The following is a 17,565-nucleotide window of genomic DNA, read 5'->3' as shown; positions in this document are numbered from 1 at the left end:
AGCTGATCATAGGACTCTGATAGTTTGATGCACAGCACTGACTAATCATTCCTTGTTAATATTTGCTCATGTCTTGGTGCAGACCCAGTCGTACAGTGGGATCTGGGTATCCTGAAAGATGAATCCCAAGAAGTGAGTATGTTGATGCAACAAATGATCAAGAAGCCAAATGGAATGTTGGTCTTTATTTTAAGGGGAGCAGAATATAAAAGTAAGGTACCTTTTATTGCAGCTGTGCAGGGCTTAGGTGAGACCACATCTGGAGCACTGTGTACTGTCTTGGACTCTAACTTGAGAAAAGATATGTTTGCTTTGGAAGCAGCTTTGAGAAGGTTTGCTCAACTCATGCCTGGGATGAAGGGCTTATCTTATGAAGAAAGATGAACAGGTTGGGCCTATATCTATTAGAGTTTATTTGAATGAGAAGTTATCTTATTTACACTCTAAGACTTTGAGGGGACTTGATATACAGCACAGAAACAGACCCTTCAGCCCAGCTTGTCCATGTTGACCAGATATCTGATATAACTCTAATCCCATTTGCCAGTATTTGGCCCATATCCCTCTAAACTCTTCCTATTATATACCCATCCAGATGCCTTTGAAATGTTGTAATTGTACCAGCATCCTCCACTTCTCCTGGCAGCTCATTCCATACACGCACCACCCTCTGTGTGAAAATGTTGCCCTTTAGATCCCTTTTATATCTTTCCCCTCTCACCTTAAACCAATACCCTCTAGTTTTGAGAGGGAAATGACCTTACCTATTTACTGTATCCATGCCCCTCCTGATTTTTATAAACCCCTATAAGGTCACCCCTCAGCCTCCGATGCTTCAGGGTAAGTAACCCCAGCCTATTCAGCCTCTCCCTATAACTCAAACCCTCCAACCCTGGAAGCATTTCTTTGTTTTTTGAGGGTCAGTTAATCTATGAAATTTATTCCTGCAGGAAGCAGTGAGGCTGGATCATTCGAAGGATTTTTCAGAGTTTATGGGGATAGGTGAGGTGCAGTTGAGAGCACAGTGAGGTCAGCCATAATCGTTTAAATGGCGGAGCAGTGTTGAAGGACCAAATAATTTACTACTCCTAAATCTCTCAGTGGCTTTCCCTATTACAGGACATTGAGATTTTTTTTTGTTCCGTCATGGGATGCGGGTATTACTGGAAAGGACAACATCTTTTGCATGTGCATAATTGTACTTGAACTGAGTGGTTTGTTTGGCCATTTTAGAAGATGGTCAAAAGTTAACTACATTGCTGGCGATCTTGAATCATATGTAGTCCAGATCAAACGAGGATGACAGATTTCCTTTCTTAAACAGTATTACTGTGCCGGGTTTTGATGATAGTGATAATTTTGTGGGCACCAATACTAAGACTACCTTTTTAGTTTCAGATTTTATTAGTTGAATTCAAATTCTACGCCTGTTGCCGTGGTATTCTGAGTGCATTTGCCAGGACTTCTCTATTATTAATCCATTGACATTATGCCACCTTCTCCTTTAAAATGTGACACACCTTTGCATAAGATGAAGCCAATTAAGACCAACATGCTTTTCTTGAACTCTCCTGCCCTTTGTTCATGTCCGTGCTCAATAAGCTGAGCCAACAAGAGAATTTAACTTATTTATTTAATGTCTGGTGGCTTTGCCTGTGGAAAATCGGGGCAAAGCAAACTTTTCTTAATGCATTGGTGATGTTGTATTGATCAGTATGGGGATCTGCAATAATGCAAACGTATATGACCAGATGATAAACAACAGATGGGAAGAGAGCTCTGACCCATCTGCCCCATACAAATGTAATCGTTTTATACATAATATATACACTGCTTCTCAAGCACTTCACCACCACCTCCCCAACCCACCCACCACAGAAACAGTGGTCTCTTCTGGGAAGGGCAAAAAGTAAATTTTAAAACTGCAGGTCAGTTAAGGAAAAATATCAGGAAAATTTCTCTCTGACCCTCTAAGTAATTGGAAGAAGTCAAGAAAGCAAATGGAATGCTGGACTTTATATCCAGAGGATGGCAGTACAAGAATGCAGACGTCATGCTGAAGATATCCAAATCATTTCTGGTATGACCCCAATTGGAGTATTGCGAGCAGATCTGGACACCACATTTTCAGAAGGATATTTTGGCCTTGGAGGGAGTACAATGTAGGTTTACAAGAATGACACCTGGATTTAAGGCGTTAAATTATGAGATTATGCAAATTAAGCCTGTATTCTCTAAATTTTAAGAGGTGATCTGATCAAGGTCTTCAAGATGTTAACAAGAAAAAACAGAATAAATAAAGATAAACTATTTCCACTGTTTGAGGATCCTATGCATATACGGTGTAGAATTAGGGCCAGAGATGTTAGGAGGCACTTCTACACACAAAGGGTGTTTAGATATTTGGAATTCTTTCAAATGACAGTGGATGTTAGATCAGTTGTTAATTTAAAATCTGAGATGGATAAATTTTGATAGGCAAAGGTATTAAGGAATATGGGCCAAAGAAATATGGAGTTAGGCTACAGATCAGTCATGATCTCATGGTGGAACAGGCTTATGGGGCTGAATGGCCGACTCCTGTTCCTATGTTCTTAAGTACAAACTTTGGAGTTTAACATTAACTGCATCTAATGAAATCATGGTCCAGACGTAAACTTGTCTGTATTATTATCTAGTAATACCCCAAATCAGGAATTATGACTTAAATAACAAATTTGATATCTAACAAACATTTGAAGAAAGAGAAGAGTTGTATTTATTGCTGACAATTTCAAGGGCTTTACAATTTCCTGTTTGGCGAATGTGGATCATACATATAAATAGGTTAACCCAGCAGTCGGATTGCCAATTCCCTTGGTGTAAATTCCTACCTGAGCTGATGTTATTTTTAACTGCCCATCAATACTTTAATCAACACAAGTATGAGATTCATCATGACTCATATTAACACTACAAAGGTGGTTTAGGCAATTAAATAAAAACAATTGGTAGTGTTGTTAAATAAACACTGCATCACAAATTAATATAGCTATGCCATAGAATAACACAAAGATAAGATGGTTTAGCACATGTACATTTCATCTGTTGGACCTGGTTTTGAATCGAGCTCAGTTTGATAGGATGAAAGTCCCTTTCACCCTGACTCACTGGGGTGGATATGAATTTTGTGCAAGTACAAAGCACAGTGCTAGTCACACATTATACAGATGTCAAAGTTAATTTTTGATCTTCATTCAGGGATACTGTAAGAAAAGCTCATGAGAAATTCAAGAGTTGAATATTCCCCTAAAGTTCTTAATGAATTTACCCCTCTTTCCTCTTCTAATTGCTCTTTAAAACCTACTTCCTTTATCAGACTTTTGGCCATCTGCCCAATATCACCTTGCCATGACTTTGGCTTAAATTTTGCTTTGTGACCCTCCTGTAGTGGAGGCATAGAACATTTAATTACTATATAATTGCAAGCTACTATTGTTGAGGTTAGAATGTCTTATGGTGTTTTGAGAGTGTGCTATTCAGTGGATACCCTCAAGTTGTTTTTAATAAAGTTTTTGTTTAAGTTGGTACTTATTTTCTGTAATAAGCTGTCAGGATTTTACACATTGCAGTGTGCACACTGTTAAAATTTGTGTGTGGTTAAATATGCAAATGTTGCATAATATTTCTCAGCCGCTAATAACTTTGACTAAAAATATAGACCTACATAGATTAATGAGCGTCATTCTACTGCAGATAAATTGTTTGTTTCCACACAATAAAAATCGAATTTGGAAAGATGATGACATTAAAAGTTGCTGTGTCGGTATTTAAGCTGCTTTGTGGAGAAATGAATCTTAAGCACATTTATTTTGAGCTTCAGGATTATCAACCAAATGAGTGCCCCATTCCCTTGAGCAATATGTACCAAATAATTACAGAGAAACACTGTCAGTTATTAAATAAGAATTACTACTGAGGGAATTTATTTTCTTAAGGAAGTAGTCTCTTCAGAGAGTGTGTATGTTAGTGATTTTAGTTTGTGCGCTCAAGCCTAAAATGTGCCACATGAATGTTTACAAAATGCTTTTTTCTGTTGAAACGATGGTACAGAGCAGTTTAAAAAAATAAATCCGCACGTGCTGTTCTCTAGTGTTGTTGATTCCTTCTCTGTCCATTGTTGCTGTACAAGACAAACGAGAATATTCATCATGTGGTGCACTGACTGGCAGCTGTTCAAAACCAAGTAGAGCCTGTCATGCCTGGACATGAAAACTCTGGCCCCAATTTAGTTTGCTTTTCTCCAGAGACCAGGCTCCAATGACTAGATGACTGGCACAGTTTGTACGCTTTTAATAAAACAATGCGTATTATGTAAAGCAGTGCTAAAATATTGTCATTTCAAAAATGTAATTTAAAGGTTCAAATTGCAATTGGTAAATGACTTCTTCAAACTCCCGGTTAGCTGTTGCTGTTTAGTGGAAACTTCGTCAAGTATCAGTGACCCCAGAGCGCACACGCTAATAGCATTAAGTTAGCCAGCTCCTCCTGGCACAACCCCAAGTAGACTAAAGTAGCACAGAAAAGTAGATCCCACAAGTTCTCTAAAGATTAGCAATCTGGAGAGTGATCTTATCCAGTGAGATAATCAGATAATTTATAAATAACTCAAACTTTGTCCTACTCTTTTCTCACTAATTGACTTGCTTGATTAAGTTTTGTAGTCACTTCCATTATTTTGGGGTGGGGGTTTGGAAGGTGAACTTTTGAATGAAGGATAGGTTTTCGGAGAGTTGTGTTTCTATGTCTGACTCCCATCATTCCCTGAAATTTAGCATGGGTATCTCCAGAGTGAAGGTTATTTTTCTCGATCATTGGAAGTGGTAAAACCATGAGATGTGTATTTGATTCATTATGCCCGTGTTGGCTCTCAAAAAGCTGTCAATTAGACCCCCACTCCTTTACTTTTCCCTGCAGCCCTACAAATGTTTTCCTCTTAAATATATACAGTTCCCTTTTGAAAGTTACTTTTGTGTTAATTGAGTGAACTGAGTGTAATTTTGTATCTTCAACACTTGCACCCCTTTCTATCTTCCATAATCTGACCCAACATCCTGTCTATCAAAGTTGCGCATCTACATTCCATTGTAATTCCTTGCTTTCATTGTCAGAGTTTTATTAGTTTAGCTATTTGAGACTCTTGGCCCATTTTACTCGGCTTCCCAGGCTGGTGTGTCACCAATATAGTTTGTATCTAATTTATTGTTGCTTCTCGTGTCCAACGGCAGAGTCAGTACATGCTATATGATATGTTATTGGATCGAAAAGAACTGAATTGCAGCCAGGCGTGGTTTCCTCATGTTAGATTGATACCCAGCAAGTCTCGGTATTCTTAAAGCAACGTCCTAGAAAATGCTTCACATTTTCCATTTGTTGATCCCTGCTGGAAATTTAACATGTGAGACCAATGAGTAAGAATGGATTCTAAATTGATTAATGGTACACCTGAAGGTAGACAACACACGGATGCTCTACATCCACTTACTTGGACAGAGAAGGATCACTTGGTCATTGCCCGAAGAACTCTATCCCAAAACAATTTTAAGTTAGTAGGTGTTGGGGAGGGTTGCCAGAGTCCAGTTTACTTCACCCTAATCAGAATTCAATTGTCATCTTTTTCTTGCTGTTGAAATATTGACCTACCTGCTGGGTCTCTTGCATTTCAACCAAGTAAAAATTATAGCCATTTTTAAGTCACCCTGTCCAGACTTTTAAAGTGATGTGCAAATGAAGCAAAGGTCATAGAGATATATAGCACGGAAACAGACCTTTCAGTCCAACTCGTTGATGCCTACCAGATATCCTAAACAAATCTACTTCTGTTTGTCAGCATTTAGCCCATATCCCTCTAACCTTTCCTATTCATGTACTCATCCAGATGCTTTTGAAATGTTGTAATTATACTTACCTCTACCACCTCCTCTGGCTTGGAAATCTACTGTAGTTCCTTCACTGTCACTGGCCTGAATCATAGAATTCCCTTCCTAACAGCATTGTGGGTCAACCTGCAGCAGTTCAGCAAGGCAGCCTTTCTCAATAACAAGGGACAGCAACAAATGTTCCAGCTTTCACCCTGTTTGTGCAACTCATTCTGTCCCTTGTCTTATGAAGCTACCAATACAACCCACACAGTCTCCACCCTCAAGAGACATAAGCTCCTTCCCCACCTGACTGGGAAGTTAGATACCTCGGACAATGCACTGAAAAGGATGTCACCTGCCCAGTTCATTCTTTGAGGTACGTGTGATGTGAGAAAACAACATTTTCACACAGTGAGTAATTAGGGTCTGGAATGCACTGCCTGGAAATGTGGTTTAGGCAGCTTCAATTGAGGCATTCAAGAGGAACATTGGATGGTTATTTGGATAGAAATGGTGCACAGGTATATGGGGAAAAGGTAAGAGACTGGCACTCGGTAATGATGCTTGTTTGATGAGCCAGTATAAGCATGATGGGCCAAATAACTGCTTCCTGCACTGTAACACCTCTGTGATATTGTGACACACTTCTGGAGCAGGTTGGTCTGGAACCTGAGCCTCCTGGCTCAGATGTATATACACTACCACTGATCCACAAGAGCCTAGAATTAACAATTGTAGATATTGCCATTCAACCTGTTCAGAAATGTTATTACACACATTTGCAGCAGATGGGAATCGATCCCAGACCTCCTGGCACAGAGGTAGGGACACTAACCTTGTACCACAGAGCATGTATAAGTAACAACTGTATAATTTGTCAGTGGATTGTTCACAAGTGGATTCCTATTTAGCTTGATCCAGACCTCAGCCAAGATGTACATACCTGTGTTTTTGGTAGACGTTGTTGGATAACAATCAGGAGATGGATTCCCGGCCATTCATTCTTCCCTCAGCCAGTGGCCCAAACCCCCTGATCCTAACTACCATAAATGTGGTTATTTTAGCACAGGCTGAGGGTAAAACCTGGGTTTTATATTTCTTTTGCACAGGTGGTTAAGTTTATTGCATTGTCAGGAGAGAAAAAGTCCTGGTTGACATTTTTAGTTTTCAGTTCTGTTACTACTGGTTAGGGTGCGCATCTAATGTCAGTGCCTTGTAGATATACCTGTTCTATTTATGCATACAGGATATTGGAATATTCATACACAGTCTACATTCATATGCAGTATATAAATTTGTAGCACCAAAAGTTTTGCATTTTTACACATTTCTCACTGCTTGAGGAAATCCTTTTGTGGAAAAAACACTTGTGATTTTTATATATCAGTTATTTGCTGTATGTAGTTATGATTTTTTGCTTACAGTATGCTCTAGAATACTTAGCAGCTGCCACTAAATTCCTTTTCTACAGTTGGCATTTCAAAATGAAGTGTCTTGGACTTTGTAGGAGTTGAGAAGTTTCTTAGAAAAATTATGGAAAGAATTAAAGGGGGAGGGGTGGGCTCAGCAGAGGTTAAAGTTTCCAGAACAGGACAGAGAGCATGCAACACAGGATTGGGGGTGTTTTACTTAAAAGCATGCAGTATATGGAACAAGGTAAATGAGCTTCTAGCACAGTACGATGTTATGGGTGTCACAGAGACATGGCTGCAAAGGGATCAGGCTGTGAATTAAATATCCAAGGATATTATCAAAAGGGCAGACAGAGGGGGTGGACTTGCCTTGTTAGTAAGAAATGATACAGAGCCAGAAGGCTTAGAATCTGTGTCGGTAAAGTTGAAGAAGAGCCAAGGAAAAAGACCAGGATGGAAGTTGTATACAGGTCTCCTAGCAGTAGTCAGGATGTGGGTAAGGAAATAAATCAGGAAATAGAAAAGGCATGTAAGAAAGGCACTGTTACAGTAATCATGGGGGATTTCAAAAAGAAGGTGAACTGGGTTGGTAACTGATGACCAGAAAAGGAATTTGTGAAATATCTACGAGATGGTGTTTTTGGAGCAGCCTGTGGTAGACCCCACTGAGGAACAAGCAATTCTGGATTTAGTGGTGTGTCATGAGGCAGACTGGATTAGGGAGGTGAAAATGGATGTGAAGGAGCCCTTAGTGGGGAGAAGATGAAGTATGAGGCTAATCTAGCTAGTAATGTAAAAGATTGCAAGAGTTTTTTTAGATATCCAAAAGTCGAGAGAGGCACAAGTCGCCATTGGACTGCTGGAAAATGAGGCCGGAGAAGTAGTAATGGGAACAAAGAAATGGCATAGGAACCTAATAGGTACTTGGCATCAGTTTTCACAGTGGAAGACACCAGCAGCATACCAGAACATTAAGAGAGTCGGGGGCAGAGGTGAGTGTAGTGGCCATCACTAAGGATGATGATGCTGGGGAGGCTGAAAGGTCTGAAGGCGGATAAATCCGACAACATCCCAGAGTATTTCCATCATGTCACCACCATCTACTCTTCTAAACTCTTGTAGCTGGCCTCATCGTCTTATCACTAGACTGTTAATCCAGAAACTCAGCTAATCTTCTGGGGATCCGGATTCAAATCTCACCACAGCAGATTGTAGAATTTGAACTTAATAAACGATCTGGAATTAAGGGTCTAATGATGATCATGAAACTATTGTTGATTGTCGGAAAAACCCACCTGGTTGACTAATGTCCTTTTGGGGAAGGAAATCTGCCATCCTTACCTAGTCTGGCCCACGTGTGACTCCAGATCCACAGCGATGTGATTGACTCTGACCTGCCCTCTGGGCAGTTAGGGATGGGCAATAAATGCCGGCCTAGCCAGAGACGCCCACATCCTATAAGTGAATATAGAAAAAATATACAAGGCCGAGCCTGTCCAAGTGTTTTCTCCTAAGACAATCTACCTATTAAGAGATTAGTCTGGTAAACCTTCTCTGAACTGCTTCCAACACACTTTACATCCATTCTTTAATAAGGTGACTGATATTGTACACAGTACTCTAGATGTGGTCTGACCAGTACCTGGTATAACTGAAGTACAAGGTCCTGGGCTGTACCCTCAAGCAGAGCAATCTGATGGAAATGGAATCGTAGTTGTCGTCAGCTCCAAAGTCAAGTGTTGAAGGCCAAAAGTGATGGCGGAATTGATCTAAGAGCAGCTGTGATGGTAAGGCAAGGCTGGTGATTGGGCAATATGAAGGGTTGAGGAGCAGGATGCTTTTGGACCATGCAGGGAGCTTGTGCTGAATGAAATCCAGGAGAGAGAGAACCCTAATCCTCTTGTAGGTACTTGCTGTGTCTTACCTGTCGGGCATTTGCACTATCTAGTTACTCAGTGGAGGAGAGGAAGGTTGGAATTTGGATGTAAATTGAGTGAGTTGGGGCTTTAACGAGATGCAAATACATGCACATGAGATAGTCACTAATCAAGGGTGAAGATTTTTTTCATTCCTGCTCTATTTTCTCACCATACTCACCATTACTATTTCCACACCAGGAAGGTGGCCATTCAGCCCAGAGTCTCTATCTCAAGTCGCCTTTTGCATTAGTGCTTACATAATCAGCTGTATCAGCTTTGAGATCTGGAGTCCTTTCCCTAATTGCTTTTTTGTTGCTGGCATATTGACATTTCCTATCACATCAATTCAAATCTAGCTCTTTGACCAAGGTTTTGGTTATCTGTCTTCATATTTCCTTACCTAATTCAGTGTCAGATTTTAGACACAACAGTCCCCTCCCTGGAGACCCCAAGAAAGACAAACAATTGAAACAGAAGCCGGAATTGCTGGAGAAACTCAGCAGCTCTGGTAGCATCTACGGAGAGTTAATGTTTTGGGTCCAGTGACTCCTCTTCAGCCCCTGTGAGAACTGTAAGGTGGTGGGCTCTGTGAACAGGGCCTGTTTGATTGGGCCCAGAGCTTGTTTTAGTTATTCGGGTCCCAACACTCATTTCTGGGAAGCCCTGATGTGAATGCAAGAAATTCTGTGCAGTTTGCATGGATTGTGCTGAGACAGTGCAAACGGCACTTTGGTCTTATTTTATCTTAAGTGATAGTAACTTCTTGTCTGGTTTTATCAGGATCACTTTGTTTCAATGCTGGTTTCTGTATTGTAGCAGAGGGAAAAGTTCTTTGAAACAGAAACATGTTGCATCCACCACCACAATGATTGGGGAGAGTCTTCAATTTTTGAATGTGTTATTTTTAGGACTGTTGCATAAAATATCACATTGGCAGTACGAGTTTTGTTATTTTGTTTCTGTGTAATTATCAGTTGTTGGAAGCAAATGCAACTTGTTTTATCCTTTACTGTATCCTCTTGGACTAAGTCAAACTGATAGTTGTAAAATCCCTGCTGTGTTGCTGCAAGAGTCAAAGTGAAAATGGTTTAAAGCAAAAATAAAAACTACTGGAGAAACTCAACAGGTCTGGCAGCATCTGTGGAGAGAAAACAGAGTTAACAAATGCTGCCAAACTCGCTGAGTTTCTCCAGCGATTTGTTTTAAGTTTCAGGTCTCTAGCATCCAGTTCTTTGTTTTGATTTTAGTTTGTTAGCAGTTTATTTTAATTCACAAATTTAAAGCTGAGTGATTTTGCAACTCTGTGATTAACAAGGAATATTGTGGACCATTTTAATAATTGATTATGAAATGCATGCATTCATTTTGGGAGTTAAATCGTGTGTGTTCTTTTCAGTTTCACTTGGACATAATATTGCCAAATATTGTGCCTTGAACTGACAGACAGGCAATATTTACATTGCAGCTAAATGTGGTAGTTGGGAAAGTAAGGGATATTAATCAGACAGTATAGTTTCAGTTAGCTTGAACATATGACCTGTCCTTCTGACAGTCCCAGCATAAAAACAGGATGCTTCAGCTGCTGCCATTGTTTTTGGATTTATTTAGCTTGTTTAAAGCAGGCTTTCTCATAGTATATTTAATAATATCATGTAATATCCTGTCTCAGTAGGAAATACAGTTGTGCTTCTGTAAAATTTGATATTTCTTTTAAAAAAACTTACTTGTCAAACAGTCTTCAAGGAGTGGTCTTAAATTGCATTAAAATAACGTAAGAATATGTTTTGTTCAGTAAGTGAAAAATCTTTGTGAAGCACATAAGCATCAGCATTGCTAAGGAATAACACTTCTTCCCTCTGAGTCAAGATTGTGGGTTCAAATCCCATTCCAGAGAATTAATCATGTAAGTTCTAGGCCCACATGCTGGTGTAATACTGGGGAATTATTCCACTGTTGAATGTGATACTATTTGGTAGAGAAGTTAAATCAAGACCTTGCCCTTCCCTTGGGGTGGGTGTAAAATATCCTATGATATTATCCTCCTGGTGTCCTCATATCTTTCTTCTTTTCTTTGCTGAACTGAAATTAATTAAGTACTGATGAAATGATCACTATTATATGCTTCTTTTGCTGTATTTGTGTCGACATCAGATCAGGCACGGCAAATCACTGAATTTAAGAATATCACTAAGCTAAGGGAAATAAATTAACAAGGATTCCCCAAGGAACAGAATAATATCTGGTTTCCACCAGCCTTCTAATAGATAGTGCTAACCAAACCTGGCAAGGCCTGCTAAAGATAGGCAATAGGACTGTGACTTTAGTGGTTTGGTCGACTGTGAGATTGTCCTTCAGAAGCAAGTTTGTAGACACATTGTCTTGAAAACATGCGGTCTTTGTATGGATGATAACCTTGTGTTGAGTCACCAATCAATTCCTACCAGTCCACATCATATTTAACAAAACATGGTCAGTGGATTCTTCTTTCTTCTTTCCTGTAGTGAGTCCTGTTCCAAATCTCTGATCAAGGAAGTATTGCTGTTGTTGGAATTTTACTGTGTGTGAGTTAGCTGTGGTGCCTCATAAATTGTGTGGTGACTACACTTCAAAAAGTACTTTATTGCTATCAAACATTTGAAAATTCCTGAAGATGTGATGCTGTAGTTATGTCTAAGAAATATGCAAAAGCTGATCAAATATTACCTATTACACTGAGAATACCAGACTGTAAAGGAGAGGAAATATTGCTACAATTATAGGCAGTGACCACATGGGAAGTGAATCAGACAGAGAAATAAACCTGCACTGCTGTCTGACCCAGCAGTGAATCTGCATAGCTGACTGTTCTGCTGTTTGATTTCAAGTATCTCTGGACATCGGAGTTCATTCTAAGAAAAATGAACAAACAGCGAAATTCACAGCTGACCTTGGAGAAACCTGTATGGGAGAGCTCACAGTGGGGGAGCAGCTAAGTGGCTTTTTAAAGTACAACCTTACTCTATTTTTGTAAATCGACAATAGTGAGTAGAGTGGGTTCTTTTTAGATTATATGTTTTATTGAGATCTGCCTTTTGATTAAACTTCAAAAATATAAAACATAGGTACTAACTTAGCCTGGAGCAGTGTTTTTAGAGCAGTAAGACTGCTATTTTCTCGGTCTGTAGGTTGTTAAGGTGCAAAGACCGTCTTTAGTAGAGTGATGCGCTCTTCTCAGATGTGGGAGATTAGGTAGAGTTTCCACATACTGATGATTATGTCTGCAGGAATGTGTTTAGTTGCGAATCCTGTTGGAGCGGCAGTTAGAGGCAATGTGGAATTTACAGGAGCTAGGGGGTGTAATGGATGGTAGTTGCAGGAAGGGAGATAAACTGAAGATACAGTCAGGTGAATGGGTGACCTCCAGGAAAGGTAGGAGAGGGAGGCAGATCGTGCAGGAGTCTGATGCAGATATCCCCATCTCAAACATGTATGCTGTTTAGGAAAAGGCACTGGATGATGGACTCGGGAATGTAGCACTGACAGCCAGGTTTCAGGTACCAAGACCGGCTCTAATATAACAACGGGTATGCCAGTTTCCAAGTGATCTATTGTGATATGGGACTCTCTAGTCAGAGGTACAGAGAGATGTTTCTGCAGCTGACGGGCATCAGAATGATGTGTTGCCTCCCTGGAGCCAGGATCAAAGATATCTTGGAGAGGGTGCAGAATATTCTCAAAGGGGTGAAAGACCAGCAGGAAGTCATTGTACACATCGGAACTAATGACATTGAAAGAGAAAAGGATGAGTTTCTGAGGAGAGAATACAGGAAGTTAGGCAGCAATTTAAAAACTCCTTGAAGGTAGTAATATCTGGATTACTCCTGGTGCCAAGAGCTACTAAGAGTAGGAATAAGATAAAGTGGATAAATGCGTGGTTGAGGAGAGTGTGCAAGGGAGAAGGATCCACATTTTTGGATTATTTGGAATCTCTTCTGAGTTAGAAGTGATCTGGATAAGAAGGACAGATTGCACCTGAATTGGGAAATAAGGCAGGGCAGGTGACTAAGGTGTCAGTGGCCAATGACCATAATTCTGCTAGTTTTAAAACAGCAATGGAAAAGGATAGACTTGATCTAAAAGTTAAAGTTCTAAATTGGAGGAAGGCCAATTTTGATGGTTTTAGGTAAGAGCTTTAAAACGTTGTTTGGTGGGCAGGTAAAGGGTTGGCTGGAAAATGGAAAGCATTCAGAAATGAGATAATGAGGGCCCAGAGACACTATGTTCCTGTTAGAGTGAAGTGCAAGGTTGGTAGGGAATGCTGGATGACTAGAGAAATTGACATTTTGGCAAAGGAAAAGAAGGAAGCATATGTCACGTATAGATTGCAGAGATGGAGTGAATCCCTAGAAGAGTATATAAAGGCCGTAGGAGTATACTTAAGAGGAAATCAGGACAGCAAAAAGGGTTAAGGAGAATCCAAAGGGATTCTGTAGATATATTAAGGACAAAGGGTGATTAGGGAGAGAATAGGGCCCCTTAAAGATCAGCAAGGCCACCTATGTGTGGAACCGCAAAAGATGGCAGTGATACTAGAGGAGTATATTGCATCAGTGTTTACGGTGGAGAATGATATGGAAGATATAGAACGAGGGGAAACAAATAGCGACATCTTGTAAAAATGTCCATATTACAGAGGAGGAGGTGCTGGACGGTTTAAAATGCCTGAAGGTGGATAAATCGCCGGGACCTGATCAGGCACACCCTAAAACTAGAACTCTGTGGGAAGCGAGGAAAGAGATTGCTGGGCCCCTTGCTGAGATATTTGTATCATCAATAGCCACAGGTGAGTTGCCGGAAGATGGGAGGTTGGCTAACGTGGTGCTATGTTTAAGAAGGGTGGTAAGGAAAAGCTAGGGAATTATAGACCGGTGAGTCTGACATCAGTGGTGGGGAAGTTGTTGGAGGGAATCCTGAGGGATAGGATTTACATGTACTTGGAAAGACAAGGACTGATTAGGGATAGTTAACATGGCTTTGTGCGTGGGAAATTGTGTCTCACTAATTTTGAGTTTTTTGAAGAAGTAATGAAGAGGATTGTTGAGGGCAGAGTGGTGGACGTGATCTATATGGACTTCAGTAAGGCATTCGACAAGGTTCCTTGTGGTCCACTGGTTAGCAAGGTTAGATCACATGGGAGGACTAGGCATTTGGATGTAGAACTGGCTTGAAGATAGGAGACAGTGTGTGGTGATAGAGGGTTGTTTTTCAGACTGGAGGTCTGTAACCAGCAGAGTGCCGTAAGGACTGGTGCTCAGTCCACCTCTTTTCATCATTTATATAAATGATTTAGATGTGAACATAGGAGGTATGATTCGTAAGTTTGCAGATGACACCAACATTGGAGGTGTAGTGGACAGCGAATGAGGTTACCTCTTAGTTCAGTGGGATCTTGATCAGATGGGCCAATGGGCTGAGAAGTGGGCAGACGGAGTTTAATTTAGATAAATGTGAGGTGCTGCATTTTGGAAAGGCAAATCACGGCAGGATTTCGACACTTAATGGTAAGGTCCTGGGGAGTGTTGCTGAGCAAAGAGACCTTGGAGTGCAAGTTCATAGTTCCTTGAAAGTGGAGTTGCAAGTAGATAGGATAGTGAAGAAAGTGTTTGGTACGCTTGCCTTCATTGGTCAGTACATTGAGTATAGGAGTTGGGAGGTCATGTTGCGGCTGTACAGGACATTGGTTAGGCCAATTTTGGAATGCCGCGTGCATTTCTGGTCTCCCTGCTATCAGAAGGATATTGTGCAACTTGGGAGAGTTTAGAAAAGATTTACAAGGATATTGTCAGGGTTGGAAGGTTTGAGCTATAGAGAGATGCTGAATAAGCTGGGGCTATTTTCCCGGGAGTGCAGAGGCTGAGGAGTGACCTTATAGAGGTTTGTAAAGTCATAAGAGGCGTGGATAGGGTAAATAGACAAGGTCTTTTCCCTTGGGTGGGTGAGTCCAAAACTAGAGGGCATAGGTTTAAGGTGAGAGGGGAAAGATTTAAAAGGGAACTAAAGTGCAACCTTTTCAAGCAGAGGGTGGTGCGTGTATGGAATAAGCTGCCAGAGGACATTGTTGGGGGCTGATACAATTACACCATTTAAAAGGCATCTGGATGGGTATATGAATAGGAAGGGTTTAGAGGGATGTGGGCCAAATGCTGGCAAATGGGCCTAGATTTATTTAGGATATCTAGTCGGCATGGGTGAGTTGGACTGAAGGATCTGTTTCTGTGCTATACATCTCTATGACTCTGAGTTGCACAAATGGCTAGACAATGTTTGGTGTATTGGACAGAGTTCTGGGCATTGCATCTAAGGATGTGTTGGCCTTGGATGGAGTGTAGCAGATTCATCAGAATCTTACCAGTGCCTCAAGGATTACATTGCGAGGAAAAATTAGATAAACTAATCTTTCACGTGTTCATTGAGGAGTGTTTTGATTGAGTGTTGGATTTTGCACAGAAATACTGTTCAAGTGTTTGTGCTCTACATGAGTGCCTCTCCCACATTTCTTCATCCAATGACATCAATAGATCCTTCTAATCCATTCTCCATCATGTTTATGTAGTTTTTTGGATTGTCACTTCAGCTAGTCTTTGTGGAAGCATGTTCCATATCTCAAACAGTCTCTGAATAAAGAATGTCTCCTGAATTCCTTCTTGATTTATTAATGACTGTAGTATATTTATAGCCCTTGGCTCTGGTCATCTCTGCATCTATCCCAACAAACCTTTTTATAATCTTTAAAACTTCAATCTAGTCTTGCCTTTTTGAGAGAACAGAGCTCCAGCCCATTCAATCATTCTTGGTAGATGTTATCATTTTCAAATCTTTTTTGCACTTTCATAGCTGCTCTTTTCTTTCATGTTTAAAATATGGTGACTTAAAATGGTCACTTTGTAGTCTAATCAAGCTTCTGCACAAGTTTAACTTAACTTCTGTCTTTTCAATTTTATCCTCCTGGACATGGACCCCAGTTCTTTGTTTTTTGTGTGGCTTTATTAACATGTATTGTCTTTAGTGATTTGTGTATTTGTACCCCATTGGATCCTTTTGCTCCTATATACTATTTAGACACTTAATTTACTAAGTTGTCTACTTATTCTTCCTCTCTTCATTATTCCTATCAAAATGTACTTCATGTAAGACCATAGACATGAGACAAGTCTTCTTACAAGACCGTAAGAAATAGGAACAGGAGTAAGCTGTTTGGCCTCTAAAGCCTCCTATGTCATTCAGTGGAATCATGACGATCCAGCACTCATTATGTCCACTTTCATGCCCTTTCCCAGTTCATATTTTCTGCCAATTCTTGTTGCTTAGATTGACCATTCAAACAAGGTAAATAGAGGGGTTTTTTGGAGAAATTTTCAGCAGGATTCAACTTCTTAGTTTCCCTTTCATCCCCCTCCTGTGTCTGTTATGATCTGCCTGTATTTTTTTGCATTGCTTCAAGTCAAACTAATTCTCGTGATAGTGTGTATTCTCTCTGTGCTTTTAAGCAGTTTTTTTTTGCTGCTTTATCTTTATAGTCATTATATGTCAAAATACTGTGATACATTTGGCTACAGTTATCTCATTCTAATCACATTGTGGGTCATGCTCTGTCAAAGATTAGCAGATTATTGTGAGACTTCTATAAAGTTCTGTGTTACTGGCACACAGAACAGCATGAATGTTTTAATGGGAGGTGGGGGGTGGATACTGATGGGTTAGAATTCAGCGAACCTGTTATTGTGTATGTACAACTGCCAATATTCAGCATTATCGTTGTTTGATGACCAAGTATATGCACAAGCAAATTCTGAGTGGTATCTCAAATGGGAAAATGCCAGTTTGCTGCAAACTTGTCATAGGCCTGCCCACAGGATATTGAACAATGTTGGCATCTTTCGTGGTCTGCATCCTGATTTTGATGTTTCAGTGGTAATAAAATTTCTGTAAATGTTGAACTGGAAAAATATATTAATTCATCATGCATGACAGTGTGCCTTGAAATGTCCAAACACCTCTGGAATTTTGACTTTGAAATGTACATTAAGGAAAACAAAGAAATCATTGAGGCTGAGTGGAACAAGACAGAAAATTAAGTTGGCACTGGGATGGCTGTAAGCAACAAGTTATGACAACAGGCTGTGGCGATAAAAATCTTTTGTAAAAACTTTTCCTCTTCACAGAATTTCACAGGAGCCTTGTGTCCATGAATCCATGCTTAGTGTTGAACCAGTTTTCTGGATCTAAGCGAAAGACTTGTAGTTCCAGGCAAAACTGTGTCTGAGGTAAGAGATAGTAGGAACTGCAGATGCTGGA

General features: G+C 40.2%; 1 protein-coding gene across 1 annotated transcript in view; it reads left to right on the top strand.

Annotated features, from left to right (window-relative positions):
• Positions 1-82: 82 nt before the first annotated feature.
• The window catches only part of LOC109935821 (cingulin-like 1), a 77,760-nt gene continuing 60,277 nt past the window's right edge, over positions 83-17,565 (top strand). The window contains exon 1 of the mRNA XM_020534460.2: positions 83-132. Within this exon, the coding sequence (XP_020390049.2) occupies positions 119-132 (14 nt within the window). The 5' untranslated portion in view covers positions 83-118. The remainder of the gene's footprint in view (positions 133-17,565) is intronic.

Source organism: Rhincodon typus, chromosome 33, assembly GCF_021869965.1.
Source record: "Rhincodon typus isolate 14 chromosome 33, sRhiTyp1.1, whole genome shotgun sequence".
Classification (NCBI taxonomy): Eukaryota; Metazoa; Chordata; class Chondrichthyes; order Orectolobiformes; family Rhincodontidae; genus Rhincodon; species Rhincodon typus.
The sequence above is the reverse complement of the archived record's forward strand: the minus strand, read 5'-3'. Positions and strand labels throughout refer to the sequence as shown.